General features: G+C 32.6%; 2 protein-coding genes across 2 annotated transcripts; both read right to left on the reverse strand.

Annotated features, from left to right (window-relative positions):
- Window positions 1-258: 258 nt before the first annotated feature.
- LOC145334904 (uncharacterized) lies at window positions 259-18,903 on the reverse strand. The gene is made up of 12 exons (XM_080180526.1): window positions 15,068-18,903; window positions 13,635-14,428; window positions 13,296-13,345; window positions 12,562-13,038; window positions 9,897-11,080; window positions 9,656-9,729; window positions 9,391-9,443; window positions 6,356-6,416; window positions 5,833-5,907; window positions 4,754-4,866; window positions 4,323-4,416; window positions 259-521 (listed from the first exon to the last, which is right to left on the reverse strand). Exons 1-12 carry the CDS (start codon window positions 18,764-18,766, stop codon window positions 443-445), a joined length of 6,753 nt encoding a protein of 2,250 aa, XP_080036652.1. The 5' UTR covers window positions 18,767-18,903; the 3' UTR covers window positions 259-442.
- A 169-nt stretch (window positions 18,904-19,072) lies between these two features.
- Window positions 19,073-22,370, reverse strand: LOC145335298 (uncharacterized). Its single transcript, XM_080181035.1, has 7 exons — window positions 22,356-22,370; window positions 21,930-22,079; window positions 21,582-21,698; window positions 21,232-21,331; window positions 20,381-20,499; window positions 19,598-19,669; window positions 19,073-19,167 (listed from the first exon to the last, which is right to left on the reverse strand). Exons 1-7 carry the CDS (start codon window positions 22,368-22,370, stop codon window positions 19,102-19,104), a joined length of 639 nt encoding a protein of 212 aa, XP_080037161.1. The 3' UTR covers window positions 19,073-19,101.
- Between the last annotated feature and the right edge of the window lie 6 nt (window positions 22,371-22,376).

Consider the following 22,376-nt stretch of genomic DNA (forward strand, 5'->3'; position numbering starts at 1 on the left):
CTTTTCTATCCACTTTTTATAGGCATGACATTTTTAAAGCTATACGTTTAACAATTTGATATATTAATAACACAAAAAAGAACATTTCAGTTAAAAAAATTTGAAAATCCTAAACATTTTTAACAACTTTGGTTTTACATAAAAATTATTTGATAGTAATAAATGTTCTTTAAAATTAATGGAAAACTGTTATTACATTATGGAAGACTAAATATAATGCAATTTTTGATAAAAAATGTATAAAAATAACACGAAAAATTCTTCAAAAATCAAAAGTTGAATTTTGGCACTTATTACCACTAAATTTTGCGGCGTTTTCTGAGTTTCGTTCAGTTTTAAAATTCTAAATTTGGGAATTTAGTGCTATTTAATATGTGGCTTTTTCTGAGTTTTGTAATAAATATTTTTTTTCCCGCAGTGCAGCAACTCTTTAATTTGTTTGTTATACAAGTTGCGAGTATGGATCTTGTTGTCTGTGTCGGGAAAAGGAGAAATCATCATCTTTCATTTCTTGCGTTGGCCTAAAAAAAAGAAAAAGTCTTTTTATTTTTATGTTATAGTTTATTCCTATATAAAAATAACAGGATCTGTGTCTTTCTGTGTGTCTGTACCGAAGAATCTCTTTAACCACTGAACCGATATGGTTCTCCGTAACAGTGAAGCTTATCATATGTCCTGGTAGGGTTTATAACTATTTGGGGGGAGGGGAAGGGGGTAACAACAAATTACCAAGAAAAATCGCCCCCACACCCCCCAAGTTTTTGACCTTTTCTTAAAAGACATATAAGGGTAGCTGCTCATAGACGTCCAAGGGGGGGGGGGGGTAAAGGGGTGATTACCCCCCCCCCCCCCAAATTAAATGGTTAATATTTTTCATTTTACCCCTCCCATTTAAAATTTACCCCTACCTTGGGGGGTGCCAAAGGCACCCCCAACCATTTAGGAGGGTGTATTTACTCCCACCAAACAATTTTTGGGGGGAAATACCCCCCGAAAATAAAAAATCCCTAACAAAAAATTTTTTTGGCACGCTTCGCGCGCATTTTTACTACTAAATATTAATACATTATCAAATTACCCCCCCAAAAATTTTACCCTGGGGGTAAAGTTTGTGGGGGGGTAAACAAAATTTACCCATGCCAACAGATTTCACGGGGGGTAATTACACCCCACAAGCAAATTTTACCCCCGGGGTAAAAATTTTTTTTTTTTGGGGGGGGGGTAAAAAAATTTGCGGCGAGCCATTTTACCCCCCCCCCCCCCAAATAAAAAAGACTTGTTTAGCAAAATTGACCCATTAGAGTAAAACACTAGAGGGAGAAAGAGTTAAATAACTGGATGTCCCCATCGCAACCGTATTGTGCGACCTTCCTATAGGGTCATTAAAAATCAACCAATATGGTGTCGCTTATATTAACACATCCTAGTAGCAGTAAACGATTTAGAAGCATACGAAAGAGGTCTTTGCAAAAATGAAGGGAGGTAGTTGTCTGTACATCTATACTATAGATCTATTATTGATCCTTATTAAAATAAGTTATTAATCTATAATCCTTGCTAACCGTCAATGGCCCAACAAAACCCTAATTCTAATAATCCTTCGCTGGTAATGATTGCCTTCATTATTGATTATATTTTCCATTAGATTAACGTCAAAATGCTTTTAGATTGAAAAATTACATGAGTTTTCTAACAAATTATCTATTAAAGTTTAATAAAACAGGAACACTAATTTTTCATCAAAGCGTGACATAAAAATTAATAAGAACAGATATTCTTATGATAGAAGTTGTGTGATTTACATCAAAGTTCCTCAAAAGAACCCCCCCCCCCCCCCCCAGTGATTGAAAATAAATTGAATAAAGGGAGGAAAATAGTTTTTCCTTCGTTTTACTTTAGGTTAGGTTACATTGGCCATTCGCAGGTTTAGATTACCGAATGTATAGACCCCAAAGGGATTAAAATAAAAATTACCCACCCCCTTGTTTTCAATTTATTTTTTAAAGATATGTTGAAGGGGGTTATAGCTTGACAGGCACTTTGAGGGAAAGCAGCAGAAGTTTGCCTCAAACTTTTCGATCATTTGTAATTATTATTGAAAAAATATGCATGTTTTGTTTTTCCTTATTTTATTCTTTAAATATCTGAATTAAAATTTTACAATCGAAATTTCCAATAAATTGGATTTTATTACCATAAAGTAAAAGTGAATTATTGAGCAACTTTAACTTATTAATTTTCGAAATAATTATGACTCACGTATGTATATTATAACAAAATCAATATACAAAATTTAAATTTTTGATTTCGTCGAAATCTTAAATGTTAACGGTTACATACAACCATTTATTTTTGGATGCTTAAATAAGTAGATAAATTTCTAAAAAGTAAATCAACAATAATTTAACCATCTTTTGGAAGAAAAAAGATTAGTAATGTTTAAAACAGTAATAATATAAATGTTGAAATCTTTAAGGTATATCAAATAAATGTTAAAAAAAACGTTAACTCTAAAGATTTTCTTAACTCACTAATATCAAATTACTAGAGTTGGCTCGATATAATTATCTCCCTATTGGCTAGTTTTCTATATGCATATCTAAAGGGTGTTTAAAAAAAAACCAATCGCTTCACTCTTTTCAATATAAACCCTAAAGTTTTGGTCAAAAACTAACAAAAAAATGACCAAAATCATGTCCAAGCAATGACAATGAGATAACACTATTGAATTTTGATTTCTACTCACCTATCCTGAGCACTACAGCTCGAGTCCTAGCCCATGTGGAAAATTTTTCTCTACGTGGAGAGTGCATATTTCATTACAAATTAAGACACTTTTTTCTTTTTTAAAAAAGAATAAACTGTCTAAAGTACTTGAAATCTTGTAGATAGACCCCATAATGTTTAAAGTTTTTGATGGGGCTTATAAGGACCTTTCTATAGACGCCTTAATCAGATTTCTGACCCAATCCTAGCCAATTTGGCATCCAAAAGACAGACCCATCAAACATTGAAAAATGATTGCTCTGTCTTTAAAAAAAAGAACAAACCGTCTTAAGTACTTAAAATCTTGTAGATAGACCCCATAATGTTTAAAATTTTTGATGGGGCATGCCAATATCTTTCTAAAGACACCTTACTCAGGTTTCTAACACAATCTTAGCCATTTTGACATCAAAAAGAAAGATCTGTCACACATCAAGAACTGGAGATACCCGTATTGTCTAAATGTTTGATGGGTCTGTCTTTTTAATGCAAAATTGGCTAGGATTGAGTTAGAAACATGGTTAAGATGTCTATAGAAAGGTCTTTACATGCTCCATCAAAAATTCTAAACATTATGGGGTCTATCTACAAGATTTTAAGTACTTAAGACGATTTGTTGATTTTTAATCTCCATGTAAGGAAAAATTCTACACAAGGGCTAGGATTCGAGCTGTAGTGCTCAGGAGAGGTGAGTAGAAATTAAAATTCAATAGTGCTTTCTCATTGTCATTGCATGGACATGATTTGTGTCATTTTTTATTAGTTTTTGACTAAAACTGTAGGGTTTATTTTGAAAAGAGTGAAGCGATTGGTTTTTTTTTAAACACCCTTTATTTCTCAATAAATCTATTTTCCTCACCTGGCATTACTATCTAAAAGAAAGTAAATATTTTATAATTTAAATGATTTTTAAAAGATTTTTTTAAATTATATTTTTTTCTTTACATTACCATCACCAAAGGGTTAATGATGATGATTACAATTTTAGTTTGATATTTGAACACACAAAATGTCGCCACAATCGAATTCTTTTAAAACATAGTTTTCTTAAATTTATCATATTATAAATTTAAATTTTCTTTTTTATGATTTGAAATTAAATACATCAATATAAGGTAAATAGCAACATAAAATGAAAAAAATGAATTTATTTTTAATAAAGTAAAATAATGGATCTTATCGTTCTGGGCAATGAGAGTTTATTATGGATTATTGGAGCACTATGAGTTTTAATCATATATTCCTTGGAAAACTTGAGCTCGTTTATAGACATTTATTTCCTATATAGATCTGACATGGATCTTGAAGCAATTAAGCAGGCCGTTTTGTACATGTTAAAAATTGGAAGATTTCATTAAATAAAAGTAATCGCAAATATACTTAGTAAATTAATGCCTTTGATGTACGGACAGACAGACAGACAGACATCTTTACTTAAACGCAGAACATTTTCTACATGACTAAAAATCTCTCAATTTTTTAGTGAATGCTTAGGAGTTATAAAGTGTAATCATAGTTCAAATAATATCCACTAGAGGGATTTGAACACCACTTACCTTGCTGTAGAGACTAGATTATTGGAGACTGGAAGACTCTGCAGAATACTGGGGCGAGCACCAATAGGCACCTCTAGAAAATCTTCCCACAAGCCTAAATGAATTAATTGAAAATGTCAAAATCATGATCAAGGATATCCAAGCTTTTTTTGATGGGGGCGGATTGGGAGGAGGTGAAACGAGGGTTTTAAAAGTTGAAACCCCTCATTTTACCCCCCTCAAAAGCTTGAACGTCACTGTGGAAAACCACACCTTTGGTATTTGAGAAACATACATTTCTAGAAAAAAGGCCTTTTTATGTCACAATTTTTATATTTAATCATGGCAAATATTGTATGTATGCACACAAAAAGGCTAAACATGTACAATACAATTAAACTTAGTTCAATTTTAAACCACAAGATGTCTTTTAACAATGACAAAAATGGTACCTATTATAGTCTGATGACCATCTACTGGTATGATGATATCTTCTTTATGAATGCTTGCTTGTGAGAGGTTGGGTGATAGTTCTTGCTCCTCGGTATAGCCACCTTTCAGCTCACTACAAAATAAATTATGTTTTATATTCAAGCATATCAGACCATACGTAATGCTGTTTGTGAAATATAATTTTCACGGCTGCTATTATAGATAGACAACTGAACTTTTTGGTGAAAATTCTCTGTATAATACTTATTAGCATTCTGTATAAACCTTTTTCGGTCATGCTTCCAAATACTTATTACGGAACATTTACAGTGCTGTGCGAGTGACGGGTAATATCTTGGCCTATTAACAGACGAAACTATTTAACGTGCAAAGTCAGGACTTACAGAAAAGGGTAGTGCAATCAAAGGTTTGTCAATGGTTTGTCTGTTGGATGCTACTTTATACAACTAATGATCTATAACTATCTATCTATCTATCTATCTATCTATCTGTCTGTCTGTCTATTGGATGCTACTTACACCTAATGATCTATAACTATTTATCTATCTATTTATCTATATATGTATTTGTCTGTCTGTCAGTTGGATGCTACTTACACCTATTGATCTATAACTATCTATCTGTATAATTCTACCTATAATCAGGAGTATATCATTTTGTCAACCCAGCTATCTATCTATCTATCTATCTATCTATCTATCTATCTATCTATCTATCTATCTATCTATCTATCTATCTATCTATCTATCTATCTATCTATCTATCTATCTATCTATCTATCTATCTATCTATCTATCTATCTATCTATCTATCTATCTATCTATCTATCTATCTATCTATCTATCTATCTATCTATCTATCTATCTATCTATCTATCTATCTATCTATCTATCTATCTATCTATCTATCTATCTATCTATCTATCTATCTATCTATCTATCTATCTATCTATCTATCTATCTATCTATCTATCTATCTATCTATCTATCTATCTATCTATCTATCTATCTATCTATCTATCTATCTATCTATCTATCTATCTATCTATCTATCTATCTATCTACATATATAAGTATACCTATAAGCAGAATGATCAGGAGTATATCTCGAGGTTGAAGTATAAGCTGTCTGGGAAGGAGTTTCTTCTAGCATTCTAAACAAAAATAAATCATATTATGTAATCTTTAAACTAATTGTGTTGATTTACATTTTAATACTTGCGAGGGGGGATATAAAAATCCCGAAAATATTGACACACCCCCCGGCCCTTAAACTAAAATCGAGGGGGGGGGGGCGGATGTTATACACTGATACAGGCATTTGATTATGCACAGAGGTGGATAATCCAAGCTAGCAGTCCACCTCCCTACATAATCAAGAGCCAATTGGTGTCCTTTAAATTTAGTGTGGGGGGGGGGGGGGGGGTTGGAACTATTTTAACATGACACTCCCGTTGGGTTGTATTTTTACCCCTATCAAGGAGATTCAGGGTGGTGGACACTCCCCTACAGCTCACTTCTGCCCCCAATACCACAAAACTTTTAAAAATATTCAAGAAATAAAAATTTTCTTAAATGTAAAATGAATAAGTAATAATTTACCTTCTACGTCTCGCCATGGCCAAAAATACCATCAATCCAAAACACATTAGAGCCAGAATTCCTGTAAATATATATATAGTTTTATACATAATAATTTTGACTTGATGACTCTAGAGGGCTTTTTTAGAGGTGTATAAAGCTTCCCTTTGCCCATCAGACAACCAACCCTTTGATTGCACAACCTATGTCTGAAAAGGCAGAACTCTGTATGGTAATGAGTTGCGCCTGTTTTTGACTATATATGTCGCGCACCTGACATAGCAGCAGCAGGAACCATGTTAACGTCTTTAGTTATTATTTAGTATATTTTACACCAATTTGTACACTTTTATATAAATAATTAAATTTTCATGAAACATTCTACCAAAGTCAATTTGTATGATTTTTAAAGAAACTAATTATTTTTCTCTTTTCTTTTTATTTTCTTGAATTAAGCTAGTATAATGCTAAAGAATTTTCGGTTGAAAATAAGATATCTTATTAAAGTTTTAAATGCAGAACATAGAGGGAGAGGGGACAATGGGCCGTTTTTTACAAAAGTCCCCAAAGTTTTATAATAACGTGTTCTTATTCGTTGGCATAACAACTTTGGGGATTGAATTTTGATTGGTTGATTCATTAAGTTGAGTGTTCAAACGTTTCAACCACTGATTTAAATCTACTGATGGGGTAATTTTGTGTATCATCATTGGGGATGTAAATCAATTTAAAGGTCATTTAGTTCCCTTTATTCCATCTGAATTATGCACCTTCAAATGGAAAAGTCTGTAAATGTATTAATATATTTTAACAAGGATGAAAACATCCAAAAGCAAAAAAATCAAACATTTCTTAGAAAATCTTGAAAACCTTAATTAATTTATCTCTAAATGTTTATATTTTTGTAGCAAACTGACAGACAAGTGGAATAAGTAAATTATATACTAGATACTCTTTGGTATAGGGAATCATCACAAAAAATCAGCAAAGCTATCATAAATAGCTTCGAGAAACCGTATGGACGGGCTTACAAAGTGAATCATAGAGTAGCTATGGTATAAAAAAACTTTTTCTACAGAAATTAATTTCTTATTCGTCAACTGAACATGAAATTAAAAGAAAACATTTCAAAATTAAAATTTCTAGAAACGAAAATGAATCTGAGATAAATTAAGTTTTGAAAGAAATTAAGTGGTATCGTTCATATTTGGAAAGGTACCATTGAAACTACATTATAAGTTTTGAATTTTAAGAAAATTTAAGAAGAAATATTTCTATAAAATTTATATATCTGAAATGAAGTTTATTAAAACTAAGGATCGACAGCTTCACGTCAGCCTCCGGTAAGCCTCATGGAATTCATCCTTTTAAAATAAAAAAAGTGTAAGTTTAAGGTTTAAATTTGTTTTTATTTGTTTGTGTTATTGGTTAAAGTATCAACATATAAGACTTATTTTATAAAATTTTGGAAAAACTTTGAAATTAAACAAAAATTTAATGTTTGTACAATAAAATTTGATGAATGAAATGAATGTAAGTAAAATCAAGGATAAAAAACATATCAAATTTCAGTCTACCTCTATCATGTATCTAAATATGCAGTAGCGTGCGAAAGGGAGGTGTAAGTGGGATATCTACATCCCCCTGAAAGCAAGAATTTAGGAAGAACTACCTTCCCCCCTTTTTAAAATCATCTGAAGGGTTCACACCCCCCTGGAAAATTGTGCACGCCACAAAATCTATGTAGAAATTTTGCAGTGAGTAATATTTTTCCTGTCAAACTAACTGCTGTTAATATATCAACATATGGCATTACATTTCCTCATATAAAAGTAACAGGATGTCTGTATGTCTATGTTTTGCGAAGGATCTACAGATATGTTTCTCCGTTACAGTAAAGCTTGTTAAATGAATAGGGAAGGGTTATAACTATCTAACTATATACCACCCTTCCGGGAGAAATCCCGCTGTAAAAAAATTAACCCATTCAAAATTTTAAAATTTTTTTTCCTTTTTTGAAACCAAAATATAAAGGGGAGGATAGCCTATAGTGTTAACACATAATTTAATCCTATAAAATAATCATTAAAATAATATGTGCTTATATATCATCGACCCATATCCATATGAGCATGTCAGTGATGGCCACTTTTATAAATACCATATAGTCGATAACATATGCGCAGCAATAACATTTCCAAGGAAATCAAACTAATATTACATAAATTAATTTTCCCAAAAAAATTATGAATTAACTTTATTTTTGGAGAATTAATAATCATAAAAAAACTCTTCATTTATTTCCTTCTGTAAAATAGGATGTATTAAATTACGTGTATTCATTTGAAGTTTTAGAGAAATTTTCTGGAAATGATTATTTATGTTTTAAAATACTACTTCAATTAAATTTAATATTGAAATCTCTGTATCTCTAAGTTTAGTGTTTATTTAAAACGGATTAGTAGATCTTCGCTTTAAGTATTTTCTTATCCTTGTTAAATATTTTCATTTTTAAAAAACTGTAAAAGAGTGACGTTTGTGCAACTATATGCTTTCATTAAACTGTTAAAAGTACTTTCCAAATTCCATTACAATCAATTGTATAGGTAGAAAGTTTTTTTTTCAGATATAATGATTTTCAATAAACTTTATTAAGTATAAAACTTAGCAAACTTTGGGTATAGTCCCTTTCGTAACATATCGCACCTTATGGGGCGAGTCTTTGTATTTTTCACAGTATCTTTTCTCCAATTTCTAGCCCCTGCGGGGGGCTCTAACCCTTCGGGGCCAATTACCTAACCTTGTGGGGCATACACTTAACCCAATATAACCTAACCTAACCTAAAATAACCTATTAAAAGGCATTTTAAAAATACGACAAATTGCCCCTTATGGGACGATGTTACGAAAGGGACTATTCCGCAAACTTTATTTTTGATGTCATAAAGAAAAAGTTTATTTGTAATTTCATATTTTTAGTAAGTTTTTTTTTGTCTGAAGCTAAAGATCTGGGGAAATGCTGGCCAGAATCTGTAATAGAAAATTAATTTTCTTACCTATGACAATTGAGACAATGGCTGTTATTCCAACTGATGGAGGTCGAATTGATCTAAAAAAAATATAATCCAATCCCTTTACAATTTATAATAAAAATTGTCTTTTATGTCTATATAAGCTTAAATAATTCTTCCGGTCTGTATATTTGTCTGTCTGTCCGTTTGTCTTTTTATATGCTTATCTGTATGTTTGCCTTTTTGCTTGTCTGTCTGTTTGCCTGCCTGCAAGTCTGTTATCCATATTTCTATCTATCTATGACTGTACCTGGCGTAAGAACTATCCTCTATGACTGTTGCCTTTATTACACCAAGATCAGCATCTGCAAACAAACTTCCGTCCTGAGATAAAAAAAATCATAAATTTTCAAGCAAAAAATGTTTTTCTGTTTTCAGTTACTAAGAATTTCTGAAATCGACTTAAAAGTTGCTTCGCTTTCCAGATTATACCTGACTGTTACAGGAATGAGGAAAATTTTAACATGCATGTAAAGTAAAAGATATTCTACCTGAATAATATTTTGAACTTCTTCGTCCTGAGCTTGCGAGGCAACTAAATCAAGCTGTTCTTCAATATTTCCTTGGCCAGCAGCGGGTAAATCTTTAACTGTGGCCTCAACCACAACAATCTTATCATCTATGTCATTTGATATGGTTTCCCCTATTATTGTATCAATTATAGATTCTTTGACAAGAGGATCTCTAAGGTCAACAAGGATGTCTTTGTTAGCAGCAGGGGTTGTGGCGTAATCAGAGTAATCATAGTTCACATCAGTTGTGCTATCAATTTCATAATCATAGTATTCAGGTTCTGTTGTTATATCTTCGGTTTTCACGGGTTTTCTACTTGTTGTTTCAATTTTGGCGCCATTTTCTGTTGTTGTTATTTTGGCGGGATTTCTTTCTGTTGTTCCTTTCTTGGCGCTATATTCAGTGGATGACTCAATGGGAATGACATTTTCAGAAACCCTGTCATTTAAAACTTGCGGCTCAGTAACCCTATCATTCAAAACCGCCGGTTGTTGAACTTTGTCAATGCTTAATGTTGATTGACTGGCAGTTGTTGCAGCTGCCGTTGTTACATCATCAGATTTAGGCTCCTTGTTACGTAAATTAACAACACTTTCAATTTCTTTTTCAGTAAGAAGTTCCCCGACAGTTTCTTTGATCTTTTCCTTCAATTCTTTATCATTAATAACCTCAAGGGTTTTGATAACAATATCAGAAGGAATTGCAGCATTAATAGCCTGAATAACATCATCTAAATCAGACGTATTGTCCCCAGTTTCATTTTGTTTAGCCGCAAGAACATTTTTGATAACACCCGAAATGGTATTCTGAACTTCATTAATAATTTTAGATGACTCGAGTTCGAATTCCTCGGTTGACAGAGTAGTGCTTGGAATATACGGGCCTGGGGAAGATGGTGTGAAGGGTCGAGAAGTTGATGGCAAAAATGTACTGGAAGAACTTGACAAAGTACTTGAAGTGCTTGAAGAAGATTCCAAAATAGTAGAATAGGTAGTTAATGATTCTAATCCATTTGATGGTTCTGTTGATGATTGAATAACACTTGATGATGAAGTAGATGATGTTGGTGATCTTGTTGTAACTGATTGAGTAACACTTGAAGATTGATTGATTGGGCCATCAGGATAAGTTGCAGTTGTACTTGTGCTTGATTGATTAACGTCTGAAATAAAAAAATATGATCAATTGTTGGAAAGAATTACAAAATTAAGTTTAATCAGAAAACCTAATTTGCAATAAAAATCAATTATTTTATTAATGAAACAAGAATCTTAGTACTATTATGAAAAGTTCATACAGGTGCAAGGTTAATTTGAAGAATGTGAAAAGGCTTATTATAGGCCTAAGGATGTTCACATAAAACATTTTATTTTTCACCTTTAATTGGCTATGAATTATAATGTGATTAGCTAGTTATTGCTGCGATTATCATGGATTTATTGGTTCTTTTGTTGTAAACGATAAAAAAGTAATCATTGTCTTAAAAATAATTTTGCTATTTTGGTCTATCAAATTTAATTTTTTTAATAGCTAAATTCAAAAATCCGCCAAACGATGGAAACACCTTCAGAATGTGTTTTGGCTTAATCCACCTCTCATCACTCTTAACTTGCGTGGTCTTAGACAGTCCAATTCTATAAACAACATTGGACCATGGAAAGCATAACGTAAAAAAGCCTTTTTTTTAAAAAGCCATCTATGCAGATTTGCCGGGGGATAAAGAAGAAAGTTTATTTAGGGCTTTCATACAAAGTAAATTGTTGAGCAGTGCTACCCCCCTCCTCTCTTTAATTTTATAATAAATTAAAAATTGGGGGGGGGGGGGGGTTATCTTTTTTTAGGTTTGGGCACCAAAGGCATAGGCCCACCCACCCGGCCCCCTTAGGTGTGTGTGTGTGTGTGGGGGGGGGGGGGGGGTAGTAGTTAACAGTACTAAAGAAGCACTTTATATGAAAACAGTTTGTATTGGGCTAATTTACTTAAAGTAGAACCTAAACGAACTAACATTAAAATCATTAAAAAGGTTGTTTGATGAATTGTGCCTTAGCTTGTCAACACTAAGTAATGTTTTGTGAAAGTGTAAAATAAACTCATAAGTAAGAATCACTAGGTACCATTTTAGTTGCATAGCTACTCTATAAGTTGTTTGTCGTGCCCTACGTCTTTATCTTTTTTACCCGTCATGAAAAAATGCGTAATCTATAATACAAAATATACCGATGCCTGTCTGAAGATTAAGATCTCAGTAACCACTGAAATGATTGAGCTCTACTCTTCGGGGAATGTACCTACTGCTCCTGTGATGGTTTTAAGCTATTTCCTTGGGGGGTGGGACACCCAAACCTCCCCTTAAAAAAGAAAAATCTTTCAACCCAAAACTAAACTAAAAAAGGGGTGGGGGGATTCCTTCTTATGTAATAATTTCAATAATAACTTCAGGTCTATAATTAGTCTTTTTTGGTATTTCAAGCATTATCATACTTGTTTTAGTGAGAGACATTGAGAAAGTTTATGAACATTTATCATAAAAGATGAGCAAAGTCATTTTAAAAATTAAAATGGATAGACATAAATTATACACCTAATTACTCTGGTAAAAAGTACTTAACTTACAATAACAATTTAAATAAAAAATAATTTTACCTTTTGCTGAGTCCAAATTAGTGTTGGAACTATCAATAGGCTTTGAGTTATCAATAACATCTCCAGTCTGCTCATCAATAACATCCTTAGTTTCATCAGTATCAATGGGAACAAATCCGCCATATTGGTCGCCATCTTGAATTTTTTCAATGTCAACGCCATTTTGAATCTTGTCGCCATCTTGAATATTTTGACCAACGACGACATTAGAATTGTCATCATTTTTATTGCCAGTCTGATCTTGATTGCCAGCCTCATCTTGAGTATTTGGGATATTACTGCCATTTTGAATATTATTGATGGATGGTAGTTGTACTTCATTGGGTAGAACATTTACATCAACATTTTGGTCTTTGGATGGTGTTGGAATAATCTGAGAAAGAACCTCTAGAGTTTCTTCCATTTTGCCGAGAACAATTTGAGTGATATTTTTGATTATTTGATCGGATAGCTGGCTGGATATTTCTGGATCAGATTCTGAAAAGAAGTAATTAGTGTGACTTAAATAAGTTTTGTATAAAAGATATGTGTTTAATTAAAAGGCGTTATGGAAAGTAATAAGGTTCTAAGGGGTTCAAGTAGGTTCTATAATGGTTTAAGACTTTTTTATTCTTATATTTTAGTATTGGGATGGTTATCGGCTATTTATCTCCTTTGATTACAAAGTATCTTGATGCTAGGGCATCGCTGCTAGTTCTTTAAATAGTAATTAGTCAATGAAAAAATATACAAACCTGGACTTGCTGGAATAAAAACAGTTTCTATCATGTCTCTTATTCTCTCTCTAAAAATCATTATTTATTAATACATAAATATAATAGTTTATAAAAAAATTGAAATAAAATAGTCAGGAAAACCTGAGCAAACAGACCAGACATTGATTTCAAAACAAAAAGTAGAAGCAGCTTATGAGCCAATAAAAATACATACAAATAACCAATGATAGGCCATTATTCATTTCACTATTGGTCAATTACAATGTATACTGGCCTATCAATGGTAATTTGTATTGAATGACATTATTTTTGATTTATAAAATACTATAGGCTGCTTCCAAAAAGTAAAAAACTAACCTTATGATAATTTCTCTCATAACTGGATCATTCTTGGGAAGATCAGAGAAGTCGACAGTAACTATTTCTCCATCTGTTGTATTCACAATAATATTAGCAGAATCTTCTATCAAGATAACTATGGGTTTTATAGTATCCTTTTCTATGTCTTCAATAGGCTCAAAAGCTTCAGTTTCATAATCATTTTCTTGAATAAGGTTATCTTCTTGATTTACAACAATAGCGTCATCAGGTGTTATTTTAATGAAATCTGGAAGATCTTTAATCAATTGTGGGTAGACAATTTCATTTTCAGTTTCATCTTTTTTAGATACTATGTTTACAATCTTTTCTCCATTTTGATTATCATCTAGGGCTGTTTTGATCTTGATTGAAAGATCTAATGTTTTGAAGAATAGTTTGGCTAGAGTTTCAACTATGTTTTCAGTTAGTTCATTTGACTTTTTGGGTGGTTTGGTGGTTGATTTTTCCAAATTAAAGTCTTGTGGCGTTGATATATAGGTTCTGATGGTTGTGCTTGAGATTTTTGGGGAATTAATTATTGATTTCACTGGAGGATTTATAGTTGTCAATTCATCGCTGTCAATTTCACTTTCTTCTTTGGAATCATAATCATCAGTTTTAATGTCATCATCAAAGATATCATACTCCTCCCTTTCATTTTCAACTGTAGTAATTTCTTCTTGGTAGTTGGCTGTAGAATCATCAATTTCGTTTTCATTTTCATCAAACGGCAAAAATGTGGTTTCAATTGAGATAGGTGGATATGTAGTAGCTTCAAAAAGTCCATCATCCTTTTAATTAAGGTTGTTAGTAATATTCCATCGAAAAAGTAATAGGTAAAAAAAAATATTTTTTTTATCCATAATATCCCTTTTATAGACATATTTTTTACTTAAATGAATTTTTAGACGAATTATTTTCAAGTCAGGAATTTGTTTTTCTTAAGATATATTCTTAAGGAAATCTTATAAATTCAAAAAAAGAATATTGATTCCGCCCCCGCTTAATTTTTACAGAAAGATATTCATTAAAATAAAATAAAAATACGTATTTAATGAACAAGAATAATAAAATTCATACAACCGAAGACAATTTTGAATAGATATGGTTAAATTAAAGTAGAAATTAACATGTAGCACTTTCTCTGGAAGCTAAAAATTTGATTCAAAATTCTTATATAAAAGTAATGGGATGATGCTATGTCTTTGTGTACCGAAGAAGCTCTTTAACCTCTAAACTGTTATAGTTTTCTTTTACTTCTTATTGGAACTGAGAATGTTTAAAATTATTTTCGGAGAGGGTTCCGCCAACCTTGAAAAAATACCCCCCCCCCGGCCCCCCTCTAAGAATGGTCTAAATGCATAGAATATACTAATATTAAATTATAGAGTAGTAATGCTATCAAAAGTGTAATTACTAACAACCCACACCTTTTGGATAATTGAGTCAATAAACTCATTTTCTCTTTCAGGAGTTTCAAATCCAAAGCCAGTTTCTTCAATACCAATAACATTAGCAGTAGAGGTATCTATGGCTAAATCATCTGAAGCATCTGTTGAAGTATCAATTTCTAATCCATTGTCATTTGTAGATGTTTCAATTGGTACATCAGATGTTGTTTTGTCAACAGCAATGTTGGTTTCCGTGGTGAAATTTGGTAGATCAACAGAATCTTTTAAACTTACTGTTTCAGTAGAAATCTCATTCTTATTTTTGTCATTAATGATATCTTCAGTGGATGTAGTTGACTTTTCAAACAAGTCAGAAATCTTTTCAAAAATTTCTTCAAACACTTGTTTATCTTCTTCCTGTTCAGTTTCTGATATTTCATTTTCAAGACCTTGATTGTTAATGTTGACTACTTGACTGATATCAACATCTACATCATTGTTATCTATAGAAGCTTCTTCAATTGTAACTTCTCCCCCAGTGGAATCTTTAAATGAATTACTCAAGGCTGTAACAATTATGCTCTTAGCTTCTTTAGCCAGATCTTCTGAAAGTATCTCTTCATTGATTTCATAAACATATTCAGGTTTGCTTTCAACTGACTTTCTCTTGCCAATCTTGATAAGTGGTTTTGAGTCAGACAAGGCTTTAAAAGTAGTTTCAATTACATCAATTGGAATTGAAGTGATTGATTCTGAATCAAGATTATCTCGGAGTGTACTTGCTTCAAAAACATTTGGTATAGTAGTGTCTTGTTTCGAATTAAGATTATTTCTAGTGGTTGATTGCTCTATTTCAAAAGGAATTGTTGTTGTATATAGATTAGAGTCAGTAGTTGCTGTAGCCATAACTTCCTCTTCCATAGCAGCAAAGATAGCTTTCACAATTTCCTTGGTCTTGTCATTAATTTTTTCAACTCTTTTCTTATCTTCAGGATGTAAAGATTTATTTGTGTTGCCAAGAACTGTTGTGTTGATATCAATGTTGTTTTGATAATCCAGCTGAACAGTTTGAACAATTTCAACTGTATTTTCCAAGTTAGCTTCTGGCATTTCACCCTCAGGTACTATAACATAACCGACTCCATGATTAAGAATCTTCATTAGAGTATCTGTTATGTTGCCTGAAAATTCATCATTTGCAAAAATATCTTCAATCTGGAACGTTTTGCCTTTCCACGTGAAATTTAGGAACACCATGATGTCTTTGTCTTCTGTCAATATTGGAGTCAATTGTTCTTCAAGTGTTGAGTCTCTCTCAATAGGAGATTCAGTAGCTTCCTCTTTAATATTGTCAATGATAACCCCTTCTGTGCTTGTTTCAAGAGAAGTTGGAGATACAGACTCTTCCTTGAAGTCATCAAAATTTGAATCATCATAGAAGATTTCTGTTTCATCAGTTGAAGCATTTTCAACGTCATTGTTGTCATCAATAATTTCTCTTGTAGAAGTATCCAATGAAATTTCTAATATTGATTCAGTTGTGTCAATTTTGGAATTTTCAGATGAAGCAGAATTTTGATCAGCATTTGATTGATTCTTAATAGAAGAAATTGATGATTTAGTTGTTTGTAGTGATGAGTCTTCTTTGATAGTAGATTGTTCGTCAAGATTGGTTTGTGATTTTGTAGATGTTTCAACTAATCCATCTAGAATGTTGAGATTGCTTGGATTCAATTCTTCATTTTCATTTAAGTTATCCTTTGAAGATGTACCATCATTCTTTGGAGTAGTCACTTTCACAGTAAGGTCTAAACTGTCTGTTGTTTCATCTAATTCTGTTTTACTATCATTTTCAGATGCTTCTTTTTCTGTTTCAATGTCACTTACAGTGTTAGTTGATTTAGTTGCACTTTCTGTTGATGTTTGAACTTTTTCTTTATTGGAATCAATATCACCAAGTGATGTTGCAGTTGTTGATGTTGAAGCTACTTCTTTTTCGTTTCCATCATTAATGTTGTTTTCATTTGTTAAAGTCTCATTGTTTTCATTTTCCACATTGTCAGTATTTACTTCAGAAACTGCTACATTGTCTTCAAGTGCGTTAGTTGTTGAAGTTGAAGGTCTCAAAGTTTGTCTTTCTACGTTTAGGACATCATCATTATTTTCAGTAACAGCTGTCTTTTCCACATCAACAGTTTCAGATGTCTTAACAGTAGTCGATGAAACACCAAACTGCTCTAGATCTACTTCAGGATTTTTAGATGTTTGAATATCAGCTTCATTCACTGTTGATACAATTCTGATAGTTGTTGTTTCAATCTCATTCACATTAACTTGTTCATCATCTTTGTTAGCTGTGTTCTCTGAACCTTCAGTATTGACGACAGGTTGATCTTTTTCCTCTAAAATGCTGTCATTGGTTGGAGCATCTGGAGTTTCTTTTAAGGAAGGTTCAGTAGTTGATGTTTGTTGAATGCCAGTATCCAAAGCCCCAGAGAATATGCTCATGATAGAATTTTTCACCTCTTCAAAAATATCCATTGCTTCTTTTGCATCAATAGTATCTTGAAGTCCGTCATTTTGATCATCAACTAATGTTGTTGTTTCAATATCATCATTAGACAATATTTCAGAATCTGAGCAATTGTAGCCAATTGGACAACACTCATTGGATGTAATAATTGGTTGACAGTTTAAGAATTGCTCCCTAGGTGGCGGGCAATCTTTCTTGAAGCACTGAACCTCCCCAACATTGCACTGGCACATTGTACAGGGATCAGAACCTGGAATCATTTCAAAGTCTTCATAGACCTTAGTACCCACTAAACATTGGGTAGGATCTTTGTCCAGCTCAACACTGAAGCCAAATTCAGGAATCTCAAACTTGAATCCAGTGTTGTTCTTATCAGAGGAGTCTTTGCTGGTACTGCTGGTACTTTCAATTGAAGCTTCAGTTGATCCAGTGGTAATAGGGTCTGTTGCTTGTTGGTTAAGATTTGGAAGTTCAACAGAATCATTGTCTTGAAGGTTAGGTTCACTTTTATTGATATCATCAGCTAAAGTTGATTTATTACCATCAGAATTAGCTTGAGTAGTTATATCCTTGTTTTCATTGTTATCAAGGCCAGTAATAAATGTAACTTTATCTACAGGTAAAGTTTCTTTATTTTCGTCCTCCTTTTCAGTATTTTCATTACCTTTTTCAATGGCAATGACTTGGTTATCTGAAGGTGGGATTTTTTTACCATTATTGTAATCGTACTCAGTATCATCATAATATATTTGCTCATCAGCTGCTGAAAATTCATCATCTGTTACGTTTGTAGAAGTATCACTTTCTATATTCAACATAACATTGTTCCTGTCCAATTGATCATTAGTGTTGCTGATTCCATTATCATTCTCATTTTCTTTGATTTTAGTGACAGTTGGTACTTTTGTTCCATTATCATCTGTTTGACTGTTGCTTACATCAACATTTGAATTGACGCCATCTTGATTTTCTTTCGCGCCATTTTCTGAATCTGTTGCCGCATTTTCTCCAATTCTTGTGAATTCCAAAGTGTCTATATTACCATTTTCCTTAGCCCCAGTTTCTAAATCAGTTGATTCGTCCTGTCCTTCATTATTTACATTTTCAAGGGCTGTATCTTTGTTAATGTTATTTTCAGGAGTATCCTCATTCTTTTCTTTATTAAGATCATCAACAATAACTTGTTCTAGATCTTCATTGGCCATGACAGTTCCGTTCTTAGCCACCTGAACTCCCAACTCAAGTCCACAGTCTCTAAACTGTTGTTCACACCTGCCCTGACCGGCTAGGCTGACCGCTCGAAGCGAGCAGAGTAGGCTTTCTACCTTACACTCGGCTAGTCCTGTGAAAACACACTTTAAGACTTTCGTTTTTAAAAATTACTATTTTAGAATACAAAAATACGCGAAACACCAAGAAAAAAAAACTTATAAACCTTAGGCTATTGAAGCTTGTACTAGTAAAGAAATATCTTTTTAGATTTCTGATTGATTCTACGTTTTATGAATTAAAAAATGCTACGGTATATATTGAAAAGGTCTTAGAGCGTCCCTTTGATTGTATCAGCCGAGAGCAGATGCATGTTGGAAAGCTGCAAACATTTAGCCTAAACAAAACAAAATTTATTTCTTAAATTAAATAAAATTACCCAATATAAAAGTTTAAACGGAGAAAACGGAAATGGTTGGGGCACACTCTAAGAAAAAGGCATGATAATTTAACCAGGGGAAAGAGGAAACCAGGTAGACCAAAAACAACCTAGAGTAGGGTATTCCTGGATGAACTGAAAGATGATAATCTATCATCTTTCAGTGATGCCTCTACTGAGGCCCAATTCAAAGAAAAATGGAGAACCATTGTGCGTGGCCTATGCTCTGGAAAGAAGTGTTAAATGGCGATGATGATGATTTAAAAGTTTAGGATCCCATTGTACTTTAGAGTTAATTTTAATTGACAAAGCTATTTATCAAGTGTGAGGAAAATAAAAAAACATGTATTTTAATACACTTATCTCTAATGATAATAGACAATATTACCTGAGCGAACATGCAGGTAACAGGTTCTGTGCACTGGATACCAGCTAAACATTCTGCCAACCTTTGCTGTACCTAAATAGAAAAATAGATAGTTAAATTGATAAATAGATGGACAAACAGACAGACATACACTTATACAGACAGATAGACAGACAGACATACACATATACAGACAAATAGACGGACAGGCATACACATATACAGACAGATATACAGACAGACATACACATATACAGACAGATATACAGACAGCCATACACATATACACACATATAGACAGACAGACAGACAGACACATATACAGACAGATAGACAAACAGACATACACATATACAGACAGATATACAGACAGACATACACATATACAGACAGATAGACAGACAGCCATACACATATACAGACATATAGACAGACAGACAGACAGACACATATACAGACAGATAGACAGACATACAGACAGACAGACAGACAGACATACAGACAGACAGACAGACAGACATACAGACAGACAGTAAAATAGCTAGATATAAAATAGATTGGTTATTATATAGATATAGATCAATAGTTCAATAGGCAGAAATATAGAGTTAAATAAAAAGATTATAGATATATAAGTAGATAGATTAATAAATTGATAGATAGATAGATTAAAAGATAGATAGTTCACTCCAGCCGTATAAGAGATCTTAGATAACTTATAGAAACACAAAAAGATTTACCACGTGACTATTTCACAATAGGTTAGATAAATAAAATAAGATATCATCAATTAAGAAACAATACCTTATTTTTAGGCTCTAAAATAACAATGGTAGAGTGTGGGGAAGAGGGCAGCGAAGAGGAGGTGCTTGGTGCAGATGTTGTGGTAGGTATTGTCGTTAAATCTCCAAAATTTCCAGATCCTTAATAGTAGATATGTAGTATTTATACTTGGAATTTTTAGATTTATTGTTATCTATAATACAAAGTAGAATGATGTCTGTCCGTCCGTCTGTCCCTTAAGATCTCGGTAACCAGTGAACCGATCGGATTCTACCCCTTAGGGAATTTATCTACTGGCCCTGTGGTGGTTTTAGGCTATTTTCTTGGGGGGTGGGACCCCCCCCCCAAAAAAAAAAAATCCCCCCACCAATTTTTTTGTAATAATTTAAAATAGTGGTGGAGTGAAGGCTCTCCAGGTAATAAAAAATTTAATTATACCTCTTGGGGCAAAGCCCCTAGAGGCTAGCTAGGGGTGGCGAGTCCGCTAGTAAATTAGAAACAGTATGTCTGTGTAAATGTGTGTGTAGGGATCTCGCAAACCCTGAACTGATATGGTTGTCCTTTACAGGTCCTCGTGAGGTTTAAAACTATTTTTGGGAAGGGTTTGTAATAAATCAATATGTCTGAAAGTCTGTCTGTCTATCTTTCTGTATATATCTATCTGTCTGACCTTTATTTATCATTCTATTTTTAGCTCTATATATGTATGTATGCCTGTATGTATATCTATCAATCTAATTTTCAACTCTCGGAATTTCTGTTTGCTTTTTTGACTGTATAGTTTTCTGTACATTTGTCTTTCATTTTATCTTTCTGACTTTTAAACTGTATGTACATCTCTTCCATCTCCCTGTCTATATATCTAATCATACCTGGAATCAGAGTGGCCAAGTCAACTGCGTTAATAGCGCTGGGCTCTGAATCTGACACCCTCTGGATACAAATACTACCAGCCCCACATTCCTCTGCCACCTAATAAATAAAAGGTATTGAAAATGAATCACCAAAAAATAATGGATCATAGAAAAAACTTAAGTAGCGGGTTTCATCGTATTTTCACAATAGCTTTTGATAGGTTATTTTAGGTTAGGTTAGGTTATGCATTTGTTAAGGATTGCCAGCAGGGGCTGGAAATTGAAGAAAAGCTTTCTGTAAAATAACTTGTTTTTGAAGTCTGTTATTAGTAATGATTCAACCGTTTATAAGATCTTAAGTAGCTCACCTTAGACACAGCAGAATTAATTTCTTCCTTGATTGTGTTCAAAATTTCTGCTTCACTGTCGGAAATGGGGTCCGAGGCGTTCAGACCAAATATCAAAGAGTTGGGATCAAAAACAACCTAAATAAATAGATAGATGGAAAGATAGATAAATATTCAGATTGATAGATAATTAATAGAAGAATTTTAAAAAGATGGATTGTAAGATTGATTTAAAACATTGATATACAAGTAAATAATCTAATATTGTATAAATAAGATGATAAAAGATATGACGGAAAAAATACATCGGTATAAATATAATTGTAATGCTTTGTAAATATACCTTTAATTAAAAATATGTTTTTTTACCTTAAAACCTGGAGAATCAGGGTCGCCAGATGTATTATTTCCAGCGTTGCCAGACTGAATATTGCTCAGAATGCTTTGCAGGGTCTCGTCCCCTATATTTGGCACCTCTTGTCCATCTAACTGATCCTCCTCCACGATTACAAGGAAATCCTGCGTTTTCGTGTCATTTAATTAGATTTCAAAATGGTAAAAATAAATGCTTTTAGATTTATAATGCATAACATATTGAAGTTTTAAGTTCAAATTAAAATTAAATATACAATTGAGAATACAATTTACAAGAGAAAGAGAGAAAATAGAGAACAAAAAAAAAGAAAGAAAATTGGGAGAATTAGCAAAAGATAATGAGAGAAAAAGGTTTTTATTTAATTGAAGACGAGAAACAAAACTAGAAAGAAAGGATATAATAAAAAATTAAACTCAAGCATTGAATTCATACATAATCAA

The sequence above is a fragment of the Acartia tonsa genome, chromosome 13, assembly GCF_053477335.1.
Source record: "Acartia tonsa isolate MP-2025a chromosome 13, ASM5347733v1, whole genome shotgun sequence".
Classification (NCBI taxonomy): domain Eukaryota; kingdom Metazoa; phylum Arthropoda; class Copepoda; order Calanoida; family Acartiidae; genus Acartia; species Acartia tonsa.